At 37.9% G+C, this 22274-nt stretch overlaps 1 protein-coding gene across 5 annotated transcripts in view; it reads left to right on the top strand.

Annotated features, from left to right (window-relative positions):
* Positions 1-22274, top strand: part of FCHO2 (FCH and mu domain containing endocytic adaptor 2) — a 205614-nt gene that overhangs the window by 91931 nt on the left and 91409 nt on the right. For all 5 annotated transcript variants that reach the window (XM_034773504.1, XM_034773503.1, XM_034773505.1 and 2 more), the window contains one exon: positions 21174-21218. In XM_034773504.1, the coding sequence (XP_034629395.1) occupies positions 21174-21218 (45 nt within the window). The remainder of the gene's footprint in view (positions 1-21173; positions 21219-22274) is intronic.

Below are 22274 nucleotides of genomic sequence, written 5' to 3'. Positions count from 1 at the left end.
CAGAAACAGCTGATAACCCCAAGACTTTGCAGGGAGGAAAGTGGGTGTGTGTAGGTTACATTCCTAGGGACATCTGACCCTATCCTATGACCAAGGTTGTCTGTGTGAGGCTCGGATACCGAAATGACAACAGCTATGGTTAGGCATTTAGCTTCCCAATGGTGTTGGGCCAGCACTGGGTGCCCATAGTTGGTCTTACAAGGAGCACAGTTGTGACAGACCCAGAGCCAGGCAACAGCACCCAGGGGAAGAATTGGCCTGAGGTGGTCTTTTCATTCTCTGATCCCAAACTTCAAAGGAGAAGGAGGGAGGTTCTTGGAGCTCAGAACACTCCGGGGAGAAAAAGATGGAAAAGGCACAGTGATGCATTGCAAACTGGAATCCAAAAGTATGCCCATGCAAAGAACAGGACCCTTCAGACCTGCTTCCTGTTGGGAGATACTGAGACCATAGCTCACAGGCTTGATTTTATTTAAAACCAGAGGCATGATATGGTGTTCAGTTAGCTGTACAGATTATTAGCTAGGGTTTTTTGTCGCCTATGTTTGGGAGTCTCAATATTCCCCATTTATGCCCTTAGAGTTCAATCCTGTAAGGTTATCCGGGTGCCCAGTCAGGATCATGCTGAACCTAGCTCCTTATTCCGAAACTCAACAAACATGTGGACAAGGGGGATCCAGTGGGCATAATAGTGTACTTAGATTTCCAGAAAGCCTTTGACAAGGTCCCTCACCAAAGGCTCTTATGTAAATTAAGTTGTTATGGGATAAAAGGGAAGGTCCTTTCATGGATTGAGAACTGGTTAAAAGACAGGGAACAAAGGGTAGGAATAAATGGTAAATGCTCAGAATGGAGAGGGGTAACTAGTGGTTAGTCCTAGGACCAATCCTATTCAACTTATTCATAAATGATCTGGAGAAAGGGGTACAAAGTGAGGTGGCAAAGTTTGCAGATGATACTAAACTGCTCAAGATAGTTAAGACCGAAGCAGACTGTGAAGAACTTCAAAAAAAAATCTCACAAAACTAAGTGATTGGGCAACAAAATGGCAAATGAAATTTAATGTGGATAAATGTAAAGTAATGCACATTGGAAAAAATAACCCCAACTATACATACAATATAATGGGGGCTAATTTAGCTTCAACAAATCAGGAAAAAGATCTTGGAGTCATCGTGGATAATTCTCTGAAGACATCCACGCAGTGTGCAGAGGCAGTCAAAAAAGCAAACAGGATGTTAGGAATCATTGAAAAGGGGATAGAGAATAAGACGGAGACTATATTATTGCCCTTATATAAATCGATGGTACGCCCACATCTTGAATACTGCGTACAGATGTGGTCTTCGCATCTCAAAAAAGATATACTGACACTAGAAAAGGTTCAGAGAAGGGCAACTAAAATGATTAGGGTTTTGGAATGGGTCCCATATGAGGAGAGATTAAAGAGGCTAGGACTTTTCAGCTTGGAAAAGAGGAGACTAAGGGGGGATATGATAGAGGTATATAAAATCATGAGTGATGTGGAGAAAGTAGATAAGGAGAAGTTATTTACTTATACCCATAATACAAGAACTAGGGGCCACCAAATGAAATTAATAGGCAGCAGGTTTAAAACAAATAAAAGGAAGTTCTTCACACAGTGCACAGTCAACTTGTGGAACTCCTTGCCTGAGGAGGTTGTGAAGGCTAGGACTATAACAGCGTTTAAAAGATAACCTCCATTAATTTATCCAGTTAAGTCCATTCATGGCTATTAGCCAGGATGGGTAAGGAATGGTGTCCCTAGCCTCTGTTTGTCAGAGGGTGGAGGTGGATGGCAGGAGAGAGATCACTTGATCATTACCTGTTAGGTTCACTCCCTCTGGGGCACCTGGCATTGGCCACTGTCGGTAGACAGGATACTGGGCTAGATTAGATGGACCTTTGGTCTGACCCAGTACGGCCATTCTTATGTTCTAACTGCTAGAAAAGGGTATTAACCTAATCCAAGTTGTGCCATTGTCAGGTCACTTTATGGATTGAGTAGCTACAGGAGTGTGTGCTAGCCCAATTCTTTTGGCCGAGAGTCTACCAAGAGAACAAGGACAATTGTGCTTCCTATCTGAAGTGCCAGTTGTGTCATCCAGGCCTGCTCCAGTTATGTGCAATCAAATTAGGGTGGATTTGGTGTGACCTTTAGTTTGAGTAGTTGCCAGTTTATTGTAGTGATTCGGGAGTATGCCACTTGATATCCGAAAACTGTGCCCTTGTGCTCAGCATCAGCACAGGCTATAGCTAGTGACTTAAAGCATTTTCCTGTCAGATCCTGAGGGTGATCTTAACCAATCAGGACACTTCATTCATGTCCCAGCTAATCCAGGGTGCATGTTCTTCCATGTTAGCAAAGTGGCAAGATCCTTTTGAAGTCATGCATCACTTAGAATAAGTGGATTATGAGATCTGTTTAGGAGGGAAATAAAAGGGTCCCAGAGTGAGTAGTGCAACCCAGTTGTGCTGGTCTCAAAACCAGATTATAGTATCTGGTTCTGTATTGACTTTAGGAACATGAATGTGGTGTGGAAATTGATGGCTATCCAGTGTCCTTGGTAGATGAGATATTGGATAAACTAGGAAAGGCTACATATGTAACACTCTGGACTTCACCAATAGGCATTGGCAGCGACCCTTGGTCCTGGAATCCCAAAAGACAACTGAATTTCCACTCTTTTTGTACTGTAACAATTTCTGACCCTCTTCCTTTGGGCCTCATGGGCCCTGGCCATGTTTCATCAGTTGGTGGAGGAAGGAAGTGCTTTTGTCTCCCTGAGCCAGTACTTCACCTGGTATCGATGATGTGATGATCTGTTCAACCACGTGGTCAGAACATCTTGAGAGGGTTGGGGGCAACATGACTAACAGCCAACCCAGCCAAGTGCCAGATGTGTTATGTAGAGACTAAATATTTGGAGTACACCTTGGGGGATGGGCGGGTCAAACCTCAGGTGAGTAAGGTGAAGGCCATACTGGCATCTCCAGTTTCCACTACAAAATGGCAGGTCAGATTCTTCCTGAAATTATCATGATATTATTGACACTTTGCGGCCCAGTTTTCCATGATAACTGTTCCTTTACCTGACCTCCTGTACAATAATGAGCCCTGGAAGTACAGTGGTCCCTGGCATGTGCTGATGCTGTTGGGAAGATCAAATGCATTTTGTACAGTCAACCAGTACTGTATAGTCCAGATTTCAGAATTTTTTTTCCTGGAAACTGATGTCTGTGAGCAGGGGTTTGGGGGCTGTTCTTCCACAAGAGCTAGATGATTGGGAGGACCTGTTATATTTCAGTAGAAAACTCCTTCCAAGAGAAAACAAATATTTGGTAAACAAGGAGTGCTTAACAATTAAATGATCCTCAAGGCAGCAGAAGAAAGTATTTGTTTTATGCTGTTGCAAATATTTCAACATGTTTGCAAGAAGTATACAGATCATTTTATGACTGAGACTTGCTTAAATATCCCCAAAGCATCTCAGTTTCTCAAGTTTACATTTGCATCAACGTTGGACTCAGGAAAGGAAGATTGTAAGCAGTTTTCTACGATTTAGACACACATTTTATGAGAAAAATATACCATAAATAAATAAATATGTTATACCATATACATACCCTAATCAAGATTTGTTAAATTAGGGATTCCAGTTTTCAGTTTCTATTTTTTTTTTCTCTTGTGAAACATCCAATAAGCCAGAAGCCAAATTGTGGTGATGGATCAGTGCTAAGCAGCAGCTTACTGAAAGATACAACTTTCAATTAGACACGCACATTTTGTTGCAGGTCCAACAGGATAGGGTCTAAAGCATCGTTTTGGCATTCTTTAAATATTCCATTGATCCTGTCTGTGGAAATTGATGGGATCCATGGAGATGTTGATGTATTGGCACCTGTGTATTACTTCCCTGTCATTTCCCTCTCCATTTTAGAAAAAGATGTAAAAACTCCCCAAAAAGTGCAAGTTGAGAATAAAACATTTCTCTCTCATATTTTAGGACCTCTGCTCTTTCCAGCTCTAGGTGTGTGTTGACTATTCGAGCACACTGTTCAGTCCGGAGGTACAATTTGACCTATCAATTGACACTTTTGCCTGCATCAAGCCTTTACTGTTTACTTATGCAATATGAATTACTGCATCGGGGGATTCATTGTTTTTGGTACATTCTCACATTACGAGAGGCAGTGCTGATGTAAGCTTCAGCTCAACATCATCAGATCAGATAGACTTCCTTTTGTTAACCAGTCTGACACTGGCTAAACTAGGAAGGTGAGAAGAAATGGGAGTCAACAGAAGTCTGTCAATAGGACCTTGAGGTTGACGGAACCCTTTGTGACCTTGTGTATTTTGAGAACCAAGGAAAACAAGACTGGATTGGATCCAGAAGATCTGGATCTCTTGTGGAGAGAATGGCTGGCTGAAACAATCACATTTATTTTTGGAGACAAACAGCTGCCGGGCTGGAGAATGATCTTTTGAGCATCATGGCTGCACCTATGAATCCCCCTGATTGGAATGAATGGTTACGATTCAGTGATACTCTCACTACACACAAACAAACTTTAAAAGGTAAAACCTGAAACTTTCTGTGTAAATGCCAGCTACTCTTCCTTCTGCACAAATCTGATAGTTGTGATGCCAATGGCCAAAACTAGAACATGTTGCTAACATTTTCGTTTTCCTGGACCTGATTGCTGAGAGATAGTACCCGACTGGCAGGAAGGTGTCAGTCATCTATGCAGGCTGTATAACTGTAGGTTATATTTACTTGCCTTCATGGGCAAATACACATATCCATTTCAACTGCAGAAAAAGGTTTGTGGGTTTGTTTATGGTTTTGTCTGAGAGAAATGCACACTTATTTGTGTGGTACTGAGGATGGTATGGCATCAGATGAAAGGTTGGTTGTGTTGTTGCATCAGAAGCAAATGTGCTTGTGATTTGAAACTTTTTAGGTGTTTCTTCAGGACTGACAGGACGTTTAGCAAAAATGTTATTCCAACTAATATTGGAAAGCCTTTTCAGGGGAAGATGAAGGTAATGCATTACAAAGTAATAGTTTTAGAGAAAGCGGAAGTGATAGCAGATATATCTGTATTGAATTGTGAACTCCATGTTGTTTCTTCCATTTTGTGTGTTAACGGATAATTTATGATCTCTGCTGCCAAGGCCAGGCTGGTTTTACAAGGCCAGTCTATCCAAATATGGCACTGCTCATAAGTGGTATGGGATACCTTGGAGAAGACTTTCAATGAGACAGCCATTGGGGGCCCTCAACTTTGATTCTCTCTCACCTTCTGGCCCATCTGCAAGAATAATAAACTCCACTCAGAAAACTGGCTGGGGGAAGGGGCTTGTGTTTCTCAGCCTAGGCATGTGGTCAAGGGATTAGATTGTATTTAAGAGGGAAAGCTCTCTGCAAAGGGAGGATGTCCATTTCCGCAGGTTGGAGAGACAGAAAAGGCAGGAGGGATCTTCCTGGCCTCAAACCAAGGGCACCGGAACTTTTGTAGAAGTGGGAGGGCCAAGGCCAAAGTGCCCCCTCCTTCTCTGTGGCTGGCTGCTCTGGTGGTGAGCCCACTGCCCTCTCTTCTGGCACCACAGCAGCCCCTGTTGGGCAAAAAGTGTAATTGCAGTGTCTCCCTGGCAGACTATTATTCTGCGGGCGAGTGGGAGGCCGGAAATTTGGGGGAGGACATGAACTCTGTGCTTGTTTCTTTTGTTTTAAAAGCCCCCGGTTCCGGTGCCTCAAACACTGACCAGACCTCAAAGTATTCAGTAGTATCAGCTAGAAGCAGTGCTGAAAATGCAATTCTTCTTGTTACAAAAATGTTGTTCAACCAATGGACCAGAAGAAAATAGGGGAATGGTTTTTAGTGCTTTCTGGCACAAAAAGATGAAGGTTATGACCAGTTCTAGAGCTGAGACCTCAACTGTCTTATTCTAACAAATTAAAATTTCTGTCTGGCAGCAATTCATCTGCTCATGAATGAGGAAAGTTTTGTGCTGTGTACCTACTGAATACTTAAATACTCATTCATAGGGAATCTCTCTGATTTCAGAAGGTAAGGGAAGTCTGTCAAGTGTAGGGGGTTTTTGTTGTTGTTTACATATTTCTTTGTAGTTATAGCAGTATATTTATGCTAGAAAGTTTGGTTTAGAGAATTGGCTAGTAAAAGGCAATACATAGAAAGTATCTAAGGATCTGTTTGACTCAGTGCATCTTTTGGAAGCATGCGATCATTGGACTTGCAAGGTTGGTTGCTTATCTTCTGTTCTTTGGCACACACTACTAGGGTATATTTACACCTACCCATATACTTATGAGCCATTTAGGACACTAAATATACTGCTCTCTAGCTGTGCAAGTTTAAATTTGCTCAACTCCCAACAGCAAACAAGATACAATAAAAGTAGAAGCATATGAGAGATTGTCAGCAGTAGAGGCAGCAAGGAAGAGGTTTGGGTTTTTGTGGTCTTGAGTTGAAAGTAAAGTGCTTTTTGAATGTATCTCTTTGTTTGAAAGTTTTGCTGTGGCCTGTGGTTTGCAGTGAACCAAATGGCTGGAGCTGAGCCAGGTATAAAGAATAAATACTCAATGAACTAGAAACCCTGAAATGGGGTGTGGAGAAGGGAGAAGGAAAAGAGATGTCATGAGTTAGCCTTTAGTAGGAAACTGTTACAGAATCAAATCACACTCAAATGAGAGGAAACAAAGGTACTAAGAAGTAAATAAAGCAATTTGGGTTTTTTAGGTCGTGGAAGAGCAGAAAGGTTAAATACCGTATATACTCGTTCGTAAGCTAAATTTTTTTTGGTAAAAAAGTGAAGCATCAAAGAGCGGGGGTTGGCTTATCAATGGGTCTACACCAAAATTTGATTTTAAGCTCTATGGAATTATTGAATTAAATATATAATACATTGTCGTTTTGTTTACCTGGAGCGTTCACAGGCACCGAGCCCCACAGCTCCCAGTGGCCGGAGTTCACCGTTCTCAGCCAATGGGAGCTGCAGGAAGTGGTGGCCAGCACGTCCCTTGGCCCACGCCGCTTCCTGCAGCTCCCGTTGGCTGGGAATGGCAAACCACAGCCACTGAGAGCTGAGGGGCTCCATGCCTGTGGATCTCCAGGTAAACAAAGCATCCAGGCCCACTAGCAGCTTACCCTCATGGACCGGGAGCCAAAGTTTGCCAAGCCCTGAAATATAGAGTTGGCTTATGAAAGGGGTCATACAGTTTTTGCTATTTTTACTTATCCATCTTGGGGGGTCGGCTTATAAACAAACGGGCTAATGAATGAATGTATACAGTAATTAAAGAGTGTGAAATAAACATACTAAACTATGATGTCATGAAATAGAGAGGGTGCAATGGTAATGGATTGCTAGATATATACAATTATGGAAATAAAGGCTGGCTGATAACATAGTTGAACGTGAGGACTGTATGACCAGATTAACACACTAAGCTCTCTTCTGCACCAACCCCCGCCGCCCCCCTAAAGCTTGGTAAAATGATTGTGGCCAAAATTATATTTTAATATATATATTATATATATTAAAATATATATTATATTTGGTGGAGGGAAAGGGAAGGTTTGTTTGGACAGAAAATGTTATCACTGCAGGTGATCAGAATTTTTCTAATAATTTTTTTCATTAAAAAATGGCCTCTTGTCAGAACTGAAATTTTCATTAACTTAAATTTCTCAATCTTTTTGGGAGCAAATTTGGAAATGAAAAAATTGAATGTTTTGTTGTGTTTTTGCTTCAGCTTTTGCCTTTCCAAACTGGATGGAATCCTATATTCTTTTCCCGACATTTTAAGTAATTTATTAAAAAAAATTTTTTACCAAAAATATTGGAAAAAACTAAGAATTGGTACAGTTTGAAGCATGTGAAAGGAAAATTATTTCAACATTTTTAGCAACATTGGCTTATTTTTTGATATCCTTTAGATATTAATGTGTTGGTAATATTTGATGTTTAGATTATGTATGTTTATGATTTTAAAGATAATTTTCTAATTAGAGTCCACTATAGGCATTATAATTATTATAAATTTAGTCAAATATGTTCCAAAATAAGGTAAATTGAATTGTGTATCATGTTATAGAAGTGAGAGTAGAGGAGGTATTTGTAGAATACACTCAAATTCAGAAGAATGAATGAGTGACTAGACACAATCCATGTTTAACTGATGATGCTGATACAAACAGAAGGATCCCACAACGTAAAGATTGTGGGGGTAAATAGGGTTGCAAGAACCTCATCTAATAGATTTGGGGAAGACCGAGAATCCCAGATATTAATAAGGTAGTCTAGCTAAAGTAGTAGGTATTAATTAATAAAATAGTCTAGTGATAAAAAAATTAATAATTCATAAATTACTGATTTTGCTCTTAGGAAAGGGGTAAGTAAAAACATCAAACTAATAGCCAGGGTTGTTTTAAATTAATCTACAATATAGCTGTTTTTAATACAGCTGTTTCTGCTCTGCTCTCTGGGGGGTACTGTTACATTATGGTGATAGCCTACGCCTTCTGAAATACCTGTCACCCAAGAGATAGCAAATGTATTATGTTAATATATTTTAAGCATGTATCTTGTAGTTCTTCACTATTTAAGTGGTCATAGAGTGGTATACAGGCAAAGTTTGACTATTTCTATTAACAGAAAATATTCCAAATGATTGTCATGATGGTTACAAAATATGCATGCTACTTTTCATATAACTGTGAAGAAGTGTTTGGTTTTCCTCATTTCCATAGTCCTGCAATAATTTATCACAAAAAAAATGGTTTTGATTCAGGAGAGGCTCGAAAGCAAGGAAGTATGAGGAAATTAAAGTGTATTAAATTAAAAATCTATATTATGCAATATATTCTACTTTCCTAATGAAATTAAGTTGAATTATAGGAAAATAGTATTATCTACAAGGTTGAGTATATGGTTTAAATTAATTAGTAGGCAAATATAACTTTTGCTGGGGGAAATTGCATTGTACATATCCAAAATGTAATTGACCTTGGCAGTGCTACAGGATGACATTTTTCTCAAAGGTAGTCTGCTCCTGAATGATTTCTCCAATGAATTAGTCACCAATTTAACATCAGGAGTGCATGTCTTTGAGGTTTTTTTGTTTTCGTTTTCCTTGAGCAAACATGTTTGGCAACTGCAAGTAAATTCTCACTCCATTTATGTTTGACCTCATGTATGTCCATATTACATTGTCTCCAGGAGTACAGTCTCTCAGTATTTTTCTGTTGGTTCCTCCATCGTCATAGAGTTGGTGGTAGTATATAGTGACCTTCTGCACCAGTAGTTCTATTTTTAAAGACTAGATATTGATTTTCTTCATTTTGTCAGATGAGGGAACAGTGGGCATTGACCTGTCACCTGAATGGTGTGAAGTAGGAACAGGAAAAAAATGTCAAAGCAGTAGCAAAGTGAGCAGCAAACATTTAGGTATCCCCGTTCCCTGCCACTTGATGCTATGAAGTTAACTTATTTCTGTGTATGAACAATTGAAAAAGCTTTTATGCTGATTAAATATTACATAAATTGCATCAAGCAAGAATTCCCTCCTGTTTTATATACAGTATTTAAAAACAAGTGTTCTTGTAAGATAATTACCTATTGATCAACCCACGTTAGTTTCCCATGTACTCAACTTTTTGGCTTGTCTTCTTTGTGTCTAAGGCACATATATATTCACCAACTATAACTTCATAACTGCAGGTTCCTAGCTTTTAAAATGTAGCTATATGTTCATTTTATTGTCTAAATTCTATAATTAAGGTTGAGATGGGTCAGTTGCTGATGATTTTTTTTTCTGAAAATAGCCTCCATCTGCACCAAAATCTCTTGGGACAGTGAGTTTCTAAAAGAACATATAAGAGGTTCTGAAATATTTAATACTGGAAACATTTTAGCCCACTTTTAAAATTCAAGGTTGACTAGTGTTAAATAGTATGCATGTAGACCTCAATGGGCTAGTGAATTTCATCTTGTTTGTGGGTTTATTTTTCTTTAAGAAAGACATACCAAGGGACATTGAAGTGACTAGCCACAAATAATGAGCTCTTCAGGTGGACCTCAATACCTTCTGATTAAACATGATAGTAAATATGGGTTCTCCTATAGGTTCCTATTATCCCTGGGAATAAATACTTCCTTAACCATTAGAAATTGAACTTAACTTCTCTCCTTCCCCTGACTGGTAAAGTCTTTCAGGAGATTGTAAAGTTCTAGAGGATTTCTGGTAGCCCTTAATTGGCCCAGGAAGGCTTGTGATCTTGGGTATTTTTCACCTCACTCTGAAGCATGAGGCGTGGGTCGCTTGCTGGGATCATCTGTGTATATATCACTTAATCAATTCCCTGCTATTGCAGGGGCCACAGGTATTGGTGCATCTTTCTCTCCTGTTCTCTGCCTGTGCCACACAATAGTTTAATCTCTAGAGAGCTATAATCTTTTGGTCTTGTTCTGGTTGGTGGGTTTAGTGTGTAGGTGTCTGGGTGATGTTAATAGCCTTGATGTACAGGAGGTAAGACTAAAAAAGCTAGAGGTGCCTTCTGGCCTTAAACTCTATGACTTAGTTCCTGGAGATTCAGTAGCTTGCATTTATCTTCATATATTATTTCCTGATTCCAGAGCCCAGTTCATCAGGGAAAATCTGGTTTGATCACTATTGTGAATCTGGGTTCTTAGAGGGTTCATGTGAAGAATTGGCTTATATTGCAACCGGTGACTTAAATACTTGCGCACCTGCCTAATGTTGACATATTAAGACATCTTCAGGGCCTGATACAAGGACAGAAAACATAATTTTTGGACATATTTTTCATAACATCCTTTGGCTCAAATGACAGGCATAATAAAAGCCCAAGTTTTTATTCCCTCAGGCTCCAAATAGCAGCTGTTTGGCCCTAAATAGGCACGGTAGAGCATAGATTTCCTTCTGAAAGTGGTGAGATTTGTTTTGTTTTGTTCAGAAGTAAACTAGAGGCTATCCTATCCCTTTAGTCTTAGATACTGTAAGTTTTTTGCTAAAATGGCTCACATGCTCTCTCTGAACTGCAGAGAATATATGTACTGGGAGTTTTCACTCTTCAGATGACTTTTTAGTGTTCTTTTGTCTAATCATTTGTGGGAGTTGTCATACATAGATCTATACCTGTTTATTCCATCAGGACAAAATAGTAGTGGTCAAGTCAATATCTTGTTTCTTTCATAGAATCATAAAATATCAGGGTTGGAAGGCACCTCAGGAGGTCATCTAGTTCGAACCCCCTGCTCAAAGCAGGACCAATCCCCAGACAGATTTTTGCCCCAGATCCCTAAATGGCCCCCTCAAGGATTGAGCTTACAACCCTGGGTTTAGCAGGCCAATGCTCAAACCACTGAGCTATCCCTCCCCCTGAAGTGAAATCATCTTTCCAGTTAGATCAGATGTTCCTCCAAGGTACAACAGAGCAAGAAAGTACCATCCTACGCTCTACAGAGAGCTTATATATATATACACACAGAGAGAGCGAGATCTTTGCAGAGGATTCAGGAAATTAAAAACAGGTCACCTATTCATTCTATTTAGGAACAGGCCCATATGAATTCTTAACAGCCTCCTTAGACTTGGTTGTTTTAGGTTTAAGATTGTATTAAGAAAGCGGTCATACCATACAGAGAGGATAAGCTGTCAACATTATTCCACAGTATGTCAAGCTAAATGTGCATTACTTATCTGTAAGTAAATGTATTTGGAATAAAGTATTCCATTACAGGCTTTCAATGGCAGCCTCTGCAGATGCAGCTTTCAGCAGGTGGGTCATGCATGATGCAATCTATAATCTTTTTGTTCTATATATTTTTTTTTTCATAAGTTACTGTTGAAGTTTTCATTGTCTAGGCTGGCATAATCAGGTCAAATGTTGAAAGAATGAATTCTTCATCTTTCCAAGTCTAGCTTTGTTAGGGTAGATATCCTAGTATTTTTTTGAAGTAGTGGTCAAGTGTTTTTACTGAAAAATTTCTTATGTGGTTCTTTGGAGACCAAATGAGGAATAACATATTTTCATTTTAACTGAATGAATCTAGTCAGTTCCCTCCTTTGGGTTTAGTGGAGTAACATTACAAGAGATTTGTGGTTTCTTGATCTTCACTTGCTGATAATAAACAGTTTACTAAGTTCTAAACTAATTTAAGGGGACTAACTCCTGCATCCTAATCCCAGCCCTGAGACTGACTTGTACTTGTATGTAAGGTACAACCTCCTTGTATATTGATTTCTTCATCTGTAACAGGGAAGAGAAATGCTAGGAGTCTTCTGGAAAATAATGCTGTATAAATTACTCTTATTAATTATAATAACTTTATGCTCCATTACTGCCCCCTGTCCCTTCTTGGAATGAGGGGGGTCCTTGTCCCAATAATGTGACATTTTTCTTCGTTCAACATGGACAAAAAGAGAAATTCCATATAGTCTTTCAGCCTCAGTGAGAAAGTTGGCTGAGTCTATAAGCATGGGGCATGACAATGTGTGATTAGGCACTCAAGTAGTAGTATGTTGGGAACCACATAAGAATCTAAATGAGGCAGTTGTGTGTTCCACATGCTTTCTGTTGGATCATGAGGACAGGCCCTGGTTACATCTTTCTTTTATTTGATAAAACACCCACAAAAATCCTTTATTTACACTTTTTGAAACATTTTCTTATAAAATGTAATAGAATGTAATTATAGCAGCATTAATTTTCAAAGTTTTTCCTGCTGTATTTGTTGTAATGTTTCTTTTGTCTTTCAGTTAATTATATATCTTTTATTATATGTCCATTCATTTTCAGAGATGAAGTGCATCGGCTATAGAGTAAAATATATATTTCAATTTTATTTAATATATTTAGCGAGAAAGTAGCTGCTTAAGGCCACTTGACCCAGGCAGGGTAAATACTGTATTCTAAATACATTTTCTTACAGATAAGTAACTCCTGTTCACCTTTACACTTCAGTTGATCATTTCTGAAAATAAACTTTTAGTAATTGGTCTTTCTAAAACTAGTTGTTCTAGAACTGAAAATGATTCCTTCACTATCTGTTTATTTACAAATGTGGAAACAGATTTATCTTTCATTTTTCATCAGACAGGTAGTTAAAATGGAATGTTGTGTTAAAAATGCTACTGTAGACAAATTTATTTTGCATTTCTGGTGTCATTGTTTGAAAACTTTGAATTTTTTATTGATAATAAGCATGAAATAGCATCAGATGATAGCAAGCAAAAGATTGCTTATGTGTTTGTGTACACACAAAATTGACCTTTGTGATCCAGCTTAACATCTAAGCACCAAGAGCAGTCATTTGTTTTGACAGCAGAATTAATTGAGGCTAAAACAGTCGAAATTCCACTTGTATCAAGCTGTTCATTAGGAATTGCTCTCTGGCTTTAGTGCTGTCAGAAAAATAACTTGTGCTGCTATGATTAAATTGCAGAATGATGGTCGGTCCACTGCATTCAAGAGAGAGGTTGAATAAACTTTCTACTGTGAAAACAATTCAGAAGTGACACACTGCAAGGGGGGTCAGAATGTGCATTGATATCCAGCTGAGCTGTCAACTGGCACTGAGCCAGGCACGCAAAGCTCTGCCATTTGAAGCGGCATGAGAGGCATATGCAGTTTTTAAAAAATTGTCCTCCTTTCATGCATGATTTCATGTCAAATAAAAAAAAAACTTGTTTTCTCAAAAACAAGGATATTGTCTTATCACATTGGTAACTACAAGTAGCTTTGCAATTTTTTCTTTTTCAATTTTAAGTTTTAGGTTGATGAAAATTTTAAAAATGCTTGTGCATATTAATGTATATATAAACTGATTGTGAAGTAAAGCTAATTTTTTTGCAATGAAGTGAAATGCAGTTCATAAAAGAATAGATAATTTTAAGTAGAAAAAGTAATGTGACTATTCAATTTTGATTTATTTTTTAGCTTGTTGGAATTTCCCAGTCTAAAGTATATTTACAAGAGATCTCAAAGGCTATTTTTGAATGTACAATATAATTATGTTTTCTTTGCCAGCAATATTGAATTAGTTTTTGAATTATTATTTGCCTCTTTTATTTGTTAATGAATTACCTTGTGTGTGTGTGTTAATTTTGGGGTGTTTTTTAAGTCTAAGTGATTCTATCCCACTAACCGATAGTTGAGGTCTTAGCCAAAATTGTTGTTTAGCCTCTCCCCCACAGCATATACTCGTGACATGTTGTAGCACCCTGTTCAACCTGGTGACAAGAGACATAAATGTCTTCAAGGCCATTAGTGCCACTTCATAGATTAATTAGGTAGCAAGTGTAAGATTGTTGTCATTTAAAACCCCTTGTGTCTGTTTATCTTCCTCAGAGATGAAATGCATCCTCTTTAAAATATTCCTAGTATCCACTAGACAAGGGACAAAGAATTTTATTGACATCATTTATTTCCTTTTCCATTCAGGAATCAAAAAGTAAATTATACATACATCATAGCAGTTGCAGTTTTATATACCACTATTGAGCATTATTGTTTCAAAGAACAGAGCTGACCTGGCAGTTTTAGAGTGAGATTAATATTGCAGTATCTTTGGCCAGCCTTCTCTATCTTTTTGAAGTGTCACAAAACTCCATGCTTTCACACACCTTTTCTAGCTGGAGGACAGGCAGTAGATAGTCTGATATTCTAGGAGTGATGTCATGAGTTGAAGCCACTTATTGTGGCTTATTAATTTATTTATTACAAGTAGTAGTAATTTATTTCAAGTAGTTAATTTCAACAGAATTTGTCCATTGTTCTGATCATGTTATCCTACCTCTTCAGTCATCCTACTGACTTCCCCTTTTCCATTGTATCAAGTTCAAGCTTCTTGTCCTTTACAACTCAGCCACTCCCTGCTTATTTGCTCTAGCCTAATTGATGTATTGCTCCTGTCTTTTCCATGCTATCAATGCCTCTAGTCTAGCCTTATACACCTATTAGCTTGTTTCTCCCACATCTGTATCTGCCTCGCACGCTGTCCCCTATCTGGAATTCTTCTGGAATGTATACCTAGAAGCTTTCATTACCCTATCTTGAAACTGTTTTCTGATTAAGTGCGGATGGGTTAATTTATACACAATTTCAAGAGCTTACATATTTTGAGGCCCTCTCCTTGTCAGAGGATATGCATCCAAACTCCCACTGATATCAAAATAATTAGGATGCATATTCTATGGCAGGGTTGGCCACTGAAACTTTATCACATTTACAATGAGCTGAACTATAGCTCACCACTCTCTCTAACCTTCAAAGCAGAAGGATGAGACATGTAATTTTCCCTACATGTGTCTTTTGAAACATTCTCATTAAATTATATATGGACTTTCATGATAAACCTATTTTGAATGGCTCATAATTTTCTCAAATATCTTACTTTTTACCTGAAACTTCCTAGACGTGGCCTCAAAATTTTTTTAAAGTTGATGGAAAATCATTTGTAATTTTTCAACTGCAAAAACAACTCATTCTGCTTTTTTAAATCCTATATATTTATTAATTATTATTTTAGCCTGGCTGAAATTTTCTTTCCTTGTTACTCTTTTTTCCACAGTGTGCATCATGGTATTATCTACATGCTTCTCAGCTAGAATAGGCCTATGATAACTTCTTCAGTAGACTTTTTTAAAAAATTGAAATGACCTATGTTGATAGCATTCATTGGGTAATAGACTCCTGATTTGTATTTAGAAAGAAAGACATAAGCAATTTCAAATATACTTTAGGCCATTTGTGGTACGTCATTTCTGTTTAGTTTACAGGCTACATCATTATGGAGTATTTTAGACATGTAGTGTTTATTAATTAGGTGAGTGTGCACTTATATTACAATTACATTCCAGAATTATATCAGTGTATATATATTTTTTTTGCTTTGAGCAATTGCAGAAATTTAGCACACTGGTTAGCAGCGATTAATATCTTTGTATTTTTTTTAATGAAACAGAATAATTAATACAATGTTACTATTGTAAATTTTAAAAAATTCAAGAAATGTAAGTAACTGTTTCCTAAAAAAATAAAATTCATCTATAATGAATATAAAAAATAAATATAAACATTTAACAGCTTAATTAATACAGTGGAGTCGCATCATAGGCGCATTTAACTTACGCGATTTTAACTATACGCGCTCGGCAAAACAAATAGAGAAAAATAACAATTTAAATACTGTACCTGTAGTGCAGGCGATTCCGCCCACCATTCCACTCAATGAGTGTTCGATTATACACGATTTTCGCCCTATGCGCTGACTTCAGAACCTAACCCCCACGTAAGATGCGACTTCACTGTAATTTAAAATACTACATAACAGTATGTGCAATGTGGGTGAGTTTAAATTTCTCCTAGTTATGTAGCTTTTACATTTTGTGACTTAATTGTTAAATACATTATGTTCATGAATTTAATGTGTATTTGTCATATAATAATAGACTGCAGCATTTCTGTAGTTAAGAAGGGTTCAATTCAAGGGTTAAGAAGGGTTCAATTCAAACTTCCCCCCACCCCCACCCTTTTCGGTAAAATCATTGACTGCAGGCTGAAACTATCCATGCTTGACCTGACTGAGAGATTATTCAGGGACTTTTTGCAAAGTGTGAAATTTAGTTCAACTGTTAGAGTTATCAGAATAAACCCAAAATAAATGCAGATTACAGATTTTTTGGTATGTGGAAATAACTCTCAAAGAGCTTCATTTTAGAACCTTTAACTGGCCAAATCATAAGTCCATAAAGGAATAATCACATGTCTATTTAGGAAAAAAGTATATTTATAATTGATAGAGATATCAGTATTCAAAAATGAGAGAGTGTGTCTGCAGTTAATTTTCTTAACATTTGGTGTTGCGCCAAAAAAAAAAAAAACCCATTTAAAACATTTACTAAACATTCTATTTTGGCCACTTTCATTTTCACATTGATTTAGATTATATAAATGAGCGAACATGTTTTTGCCATTTCACATTTCAAGTTCCTTGGGGAATAGGGTTCCTCCTCATTGCCATGAATTACGTTCCCTTATCTTAAGGGAGCCAGAAAGGAAGAGACTTCAGTTCTTCAATTATAATACAGTGAACTTATGTTCCTATTCATTTGTACTACAGTAGCACCTAGAGATTCCAAGCAGGGATCAGGGCCCAATTATGGCACTGATTCTGAAGACTTTGGCTAGCCAATCTGCTTCAGGAGATGGTTTAGCCCTCTCAGTACCAATATTACATCCTGTACCTAGAAACAATCACTTTTTCTCCTTTGGATGCGGTAGTGGATAATGCATATTCACTGTTAGATCATTGGCTTCCAGGGTCATTGGCGTTAGCCTGTGCACCATTGGGTTCTATAAGCAATGGAGTTTGTGCAGCTAGGATCTCAGTTCACCTTCTAAACAGAAGTATATTTATATTGAGACTACTTCAGCCTTCTGTGGTGACCTTATGTAGTAAGCGTCTTCCTTTGTCCTCTATTCAGTCCTTGGATATTGTGGAGTTGTTGATATGGACTTCTATCTGCTTCATGGTGAGCAGGTGAACACATATATATCAACATCTCCATACCGCCTTTACAAGAACAGGTGAAACAATATGGACTCCCGTGCCAGTGCATGCAAATGACTCTCAGCTCTTCCTAGCCTACGCAACATATGACAAAATCACTGCCATCTAGCTGGCCACGGGCTTAGATGAGATCAGCTCACGAATGAAGAATGTCTGGATGAAGCAGAACCTAAAAAGAGAAAGGTTGTGTTGGTTGACAGAGGAAAGCACTTTGAGGTTTTTGGAGCCACAGTGCAGACTCTATTGGCTGAAGATGCACAAACACAATTAGTCCAGTACACAATTTAGGTGTGCTTCTGGATTTCTCATTGATGTTAAGCTGCTGTATAGCAGTGTTCATGCATAACACCTTCTATTGTCTCTGGTTGCCTAGGAGATAGCGGTCTGTTTTGGTGGATGATGATCTGGTCTCAGTTTTTCATCCTTTTGTAACCCCTCCGGCTGTACTCCAGCAGTATTATCTATTCTTGCATCCATTTGTGCACTATATACACTTTGGTATATTCTAGTATAATAAGTAGTCCTCCTCAAGATACCCAAAACAGGAGTAGAATAGATGTTTAAGTCTATTGAAATATCAGATGTATTAGACTGTGAAATAATTTTCAAAGGCAGATGGTGGTAATTGGGATGGACAAAATATAGAAACCATGATGGATTGTTAATGAATTATGTTGAAGTGTGATATCTTCTCTAATTACAGTATAATTTTCTATATTAATGCTTAAAAAAAACTTGAAACTTGCAGCATGTCTGTCTTACTCCTGGGGGAATTCTGTGCCAAAAAAAATAAAATTCTGCATACAATACAGTATTTTAAAATTCTGCAAAATCTGCATATTTTATTTATCAGAATATAATCATGACCGTTTCAATTTTGGTAATTTATTGCAAAATACCTGTCAGCAAGTATGACTGTAACAATATGGACAACAAAAAAGATTCAGGATTTTTTTTTTTTTTACCAATAGATTCCCTACTAGGCATATTAATACAGAACTTTGAGTAATAATTCATTTAAACTACAATACAGAAATGTAATTCTCGCACCCCTCAGAAGCAGTGCAAAGTTTTGGGGGGAGTCAGGTAGTAATGGAGAAGCTCAAGGAGAGGGAAGGAGCCTGGGAATAAACCTGGAGAGTAAATGTTGGGTGTGGGTGGGAGAAGTATGGAACAGGTTTTTTGTGGGGATAGTTGGGGAACCTCCCCCATGCAGACCCTGGCTCAATGCTGTCACCCTACTAGCTGCTGTGCAGACCCTGTGGGGTCCCTAGCCCCACCCCCTTCTTGTCCTCATTTAATAATGACTCATTCATTTTGTAATGAGTACCAGTCAAAACAGATAAAAAAATGCTCTTAAGCACCACTAGTCTTTTTTGCATTTTTTCTAATCTAGATCAGAACATTCTGAAAGATGCACAACTTTCTTGTATTTCTAACACCGTAAAACTCAAAATACCACAAAAAGGCAGTCTCAAAGTATTGCTTATTATGAAAGCCTTTTTATAGTGAGAATGGGAACAACTTCTGTATTTAAGATTGTATAAATGTTTCCATTCCAACGCCCTGTTTTCAGTGACTGTAATTGAGTTTATCCAGGCTTGGATCTCTACCTAAAAGTGGTAATTTATTTTAAAGTCTGAAGAAAAAAAGTTATTTGGTTTGAGTATGGGATTTGAAAACAATACTTTTGCTACTTTACACATAATATAAATACCATGTGTGTGTTCGTAGAAACATACAGAGGTTGGGCCCATAGTAATAGGCACTGTACAAACACACAGAAGGGACAGTCCCTGCCCCCAAAGAACTTAGGGCATGTCTACACTGCAGTATAAGCCAAGGGTTAATAGAAATTGCACCAGCTGACCCATTTTGGGGAACCCTGGGCTTGAGCATCTACATTGTATTTTAACGCTGTGTTAAAACTTTTCTAAACTGTGCTCAAACCTAAGGCTCTGGCATCCACGCCAAAGTGTGCAGACCCAAGTCAAAGTAACCAAATCCCAGAGTCCCTAGCATGTGCCCGTCCCTTCCCTGAAATGTGGCCACTTTATCTCTAGGGACTGTGGTGCACTGTCCGAAAGCTTTACTTCCTGCCCTGCACTTGACCAGGAAGCACTTCACTTTGCGAAAGTCTTGATCAGTTCATTCTCCATTGTAAACCCAAGAGGCTCTCTGATAGTGTGCTTGCAGATCAGTGATCAGAAGAGAATGGATTAACGCTGACCTGAGTTGCTGCAGTTTGCAAAGGTGGTGAGGGCAGCTTCCATTTTCAGTACAATAGGTGGCACACTGTTAGGATAGAGAGGAATAAGGAAGTTTTCCATGGGATTGTGAGATACTTCTGGCAGACTCCCAGGACCCGAGTCATGCCGGACTTTGTCTACCTTGTAAAGCAATAGGTCCTGGGTCCTGGCTTAATTAGAGCTTGGACCTTTCAGCCCTGCAGTGTCCTGGGACCTGGGGTCTGTTCCCTGGTTAGCAGTGTTAGATGCAAGGAGGGTGGCCTCAAGCACAGGCTTACATTGCAGCGTATATATACTCTCAGTGTCTAAACTGTAGCGTCCAGGACAGTGAACACCATTGTTAAAACAATACTGACCACTTGAAATCTATACTCTGTTTCAAACAATGAGTTTACAGGTAATTTAAGTGTTGCACCTGTCCTGATGCCTTCTGGTATTTTTGTCATTTTTACAATCTTTTCTCTATTTTTAAAAATATTTTTCTCTCTGCTCTTGCAATATAAACCCAAACAAAACTATTTGCCATCAAAATAATTGACTCTTCTGGGTAAACAGGAGAGCTAACTACAAACAAGGAGCTGTCAAATGCACAAAATAAACTGGGACAAATAGAGAAGAGTAAACTTGATTAAAACAGATTTGTATGCCACTGTAGTGCTGGAGCCATGTCTGTGTATTTCCCATTTTGACTTTTCTTTGGATTTCTCTTTTCTCATTAAAAAACATTAAAAGCTTAATATTAATAGAATATAATATGCTTGCAAATTTGAATATACAGTCAATGAAAGGTAAAAGGTTAGGTGTCCTAAACACAATGTTTACTTAGCTGCTTTGAATGTAACATACATTAAATTGTACTTGCAATATTCTTATTGGTAGTCACACACATTCTGTATGGATCTTGACCATGTAATATTGTTGCCCTGATATCTGAATATTCAAATTTGAAACCTTACTATCATGTTAATTATTTAATTATATGTTCATCATTATATGTGTATGCTTGTGCAACTTAACTGATCACAATGCAGCTAGGGATGTCTGAGATGTAAACTGGGTCTTAACAAGACTATCCAGAGTTAGGTAGCATCATTATCTCACCTACCTTGTCTCTCTAGTACCCTGAGACCAACACAGCTACACCATCACTGCAAACTAAACTGTCCAGTCTGTTTGGAAGAAAAAGATGCCACTTTCAAAACACTTCAGAAAATGTCTTTTAAAATTAAAACTAATAGCTAAGTTAGATTAATATTAATTTTCAATGTTCTTCCTTTAAGGCCTTATCGAATTTGAAGAATGCAACACAGCTAGTGCAGTTGAAGGTGAGTTCCTGCAGTAAAGTTGTTGCATAATTTCTTAAATGTCTGCTTAATGTATATCTATATACATAGATATTTTTTTAAATGACGTGTGTGTAAATTAAAAAATGGAACCCAGGTTATGAAGGGTATTCAACACATTAAATAAAACTGCAAGGAGTCCGGTGGCACCTTAAAGACTAAAGATGCATCTGAAGAAGTGAGGTTTTTTATCCAGGAAAGCTTATGCCCAAATAAATCTGTATGTCTTTAAGGTGCCACCGGACTCCTTGTTGTTTTTGTGGATACAGACTAACACGGCTACCCCCTAATACTTGATATTAAATAAAACTGTTACTCTACTTTTAAATCATTTGAAAGGCTAATAAGTAATGGATATTTTTGAGTAATGCATTATTTTTTTAAACATTTTTAAATATTTGTTCAAGAAAACATCGAATACCACTATTTTACAGTCTTACTGTACAATTGCCAAGGGATCAAAATGTTTCTCATAAACAGCTCTACTTTCATCCATAACCATTTGGTTGTGATCCCTGATCTGGCCCTTTGTTTCTAGAATATTGGACTTCAAATGATTGGAAAACTTAACAAGTGTTAAAGTAAGTTGCCAAAACTACAATGGAAGGACAGTTGATCAGAGAAGCACCATTTTGAGAACTATAGTCTCACACCACAATAGTAATGGTTTTTAGTTTGATGAGGGACAAGAAAGAGAGTGCTTTCTGAAATAGACTAGAAGGAAAATGAATATCAGATCATACACTGAAGAATTATTATTTCTTCAGAGGGGAGGGATTCCATCAGTCTGCGTCCTTCTTATTTTATAATTGGCTGAATTGTAGCTTCCTGATTAAAAGAACTCTAGTTTTCTCAGCCGGGAAATCCCTCTGCTGAATCCATGCACCTAATGTGCTATTAGTAAGGGGAACATTGTCATTTTGTAACGTTGTTTTCAAACTGTCAGAACAGTCGTTGACTTACTGTTCCAGATATCCAGATTATAAAACTGCCTTCCTAAAAACACAGCTTGCTTCAATTAAGAGGATATTTGGGAAC

The sequence above is a fragment of the Trachemys scripta genome, chromosome 6, assembly GCF_013100865.1.
Source record: "Trachemys scripta elegans isolate TJP31775 chromosome 6, CAS_Tse_1.0, whole genome shotgun sequence".
NCBI classification, from domain to species: domain Eukaryota; kingdom Metazoa; phylum Chordata; order Testudines; family Emydidae; genus Trachemys; species Trachemys scripta.
The sequence above is the reverse complement of the archived record's forward strand: the minus strand, read 5'-3'. Positions and strand labels throughout refer to the sequence as shown.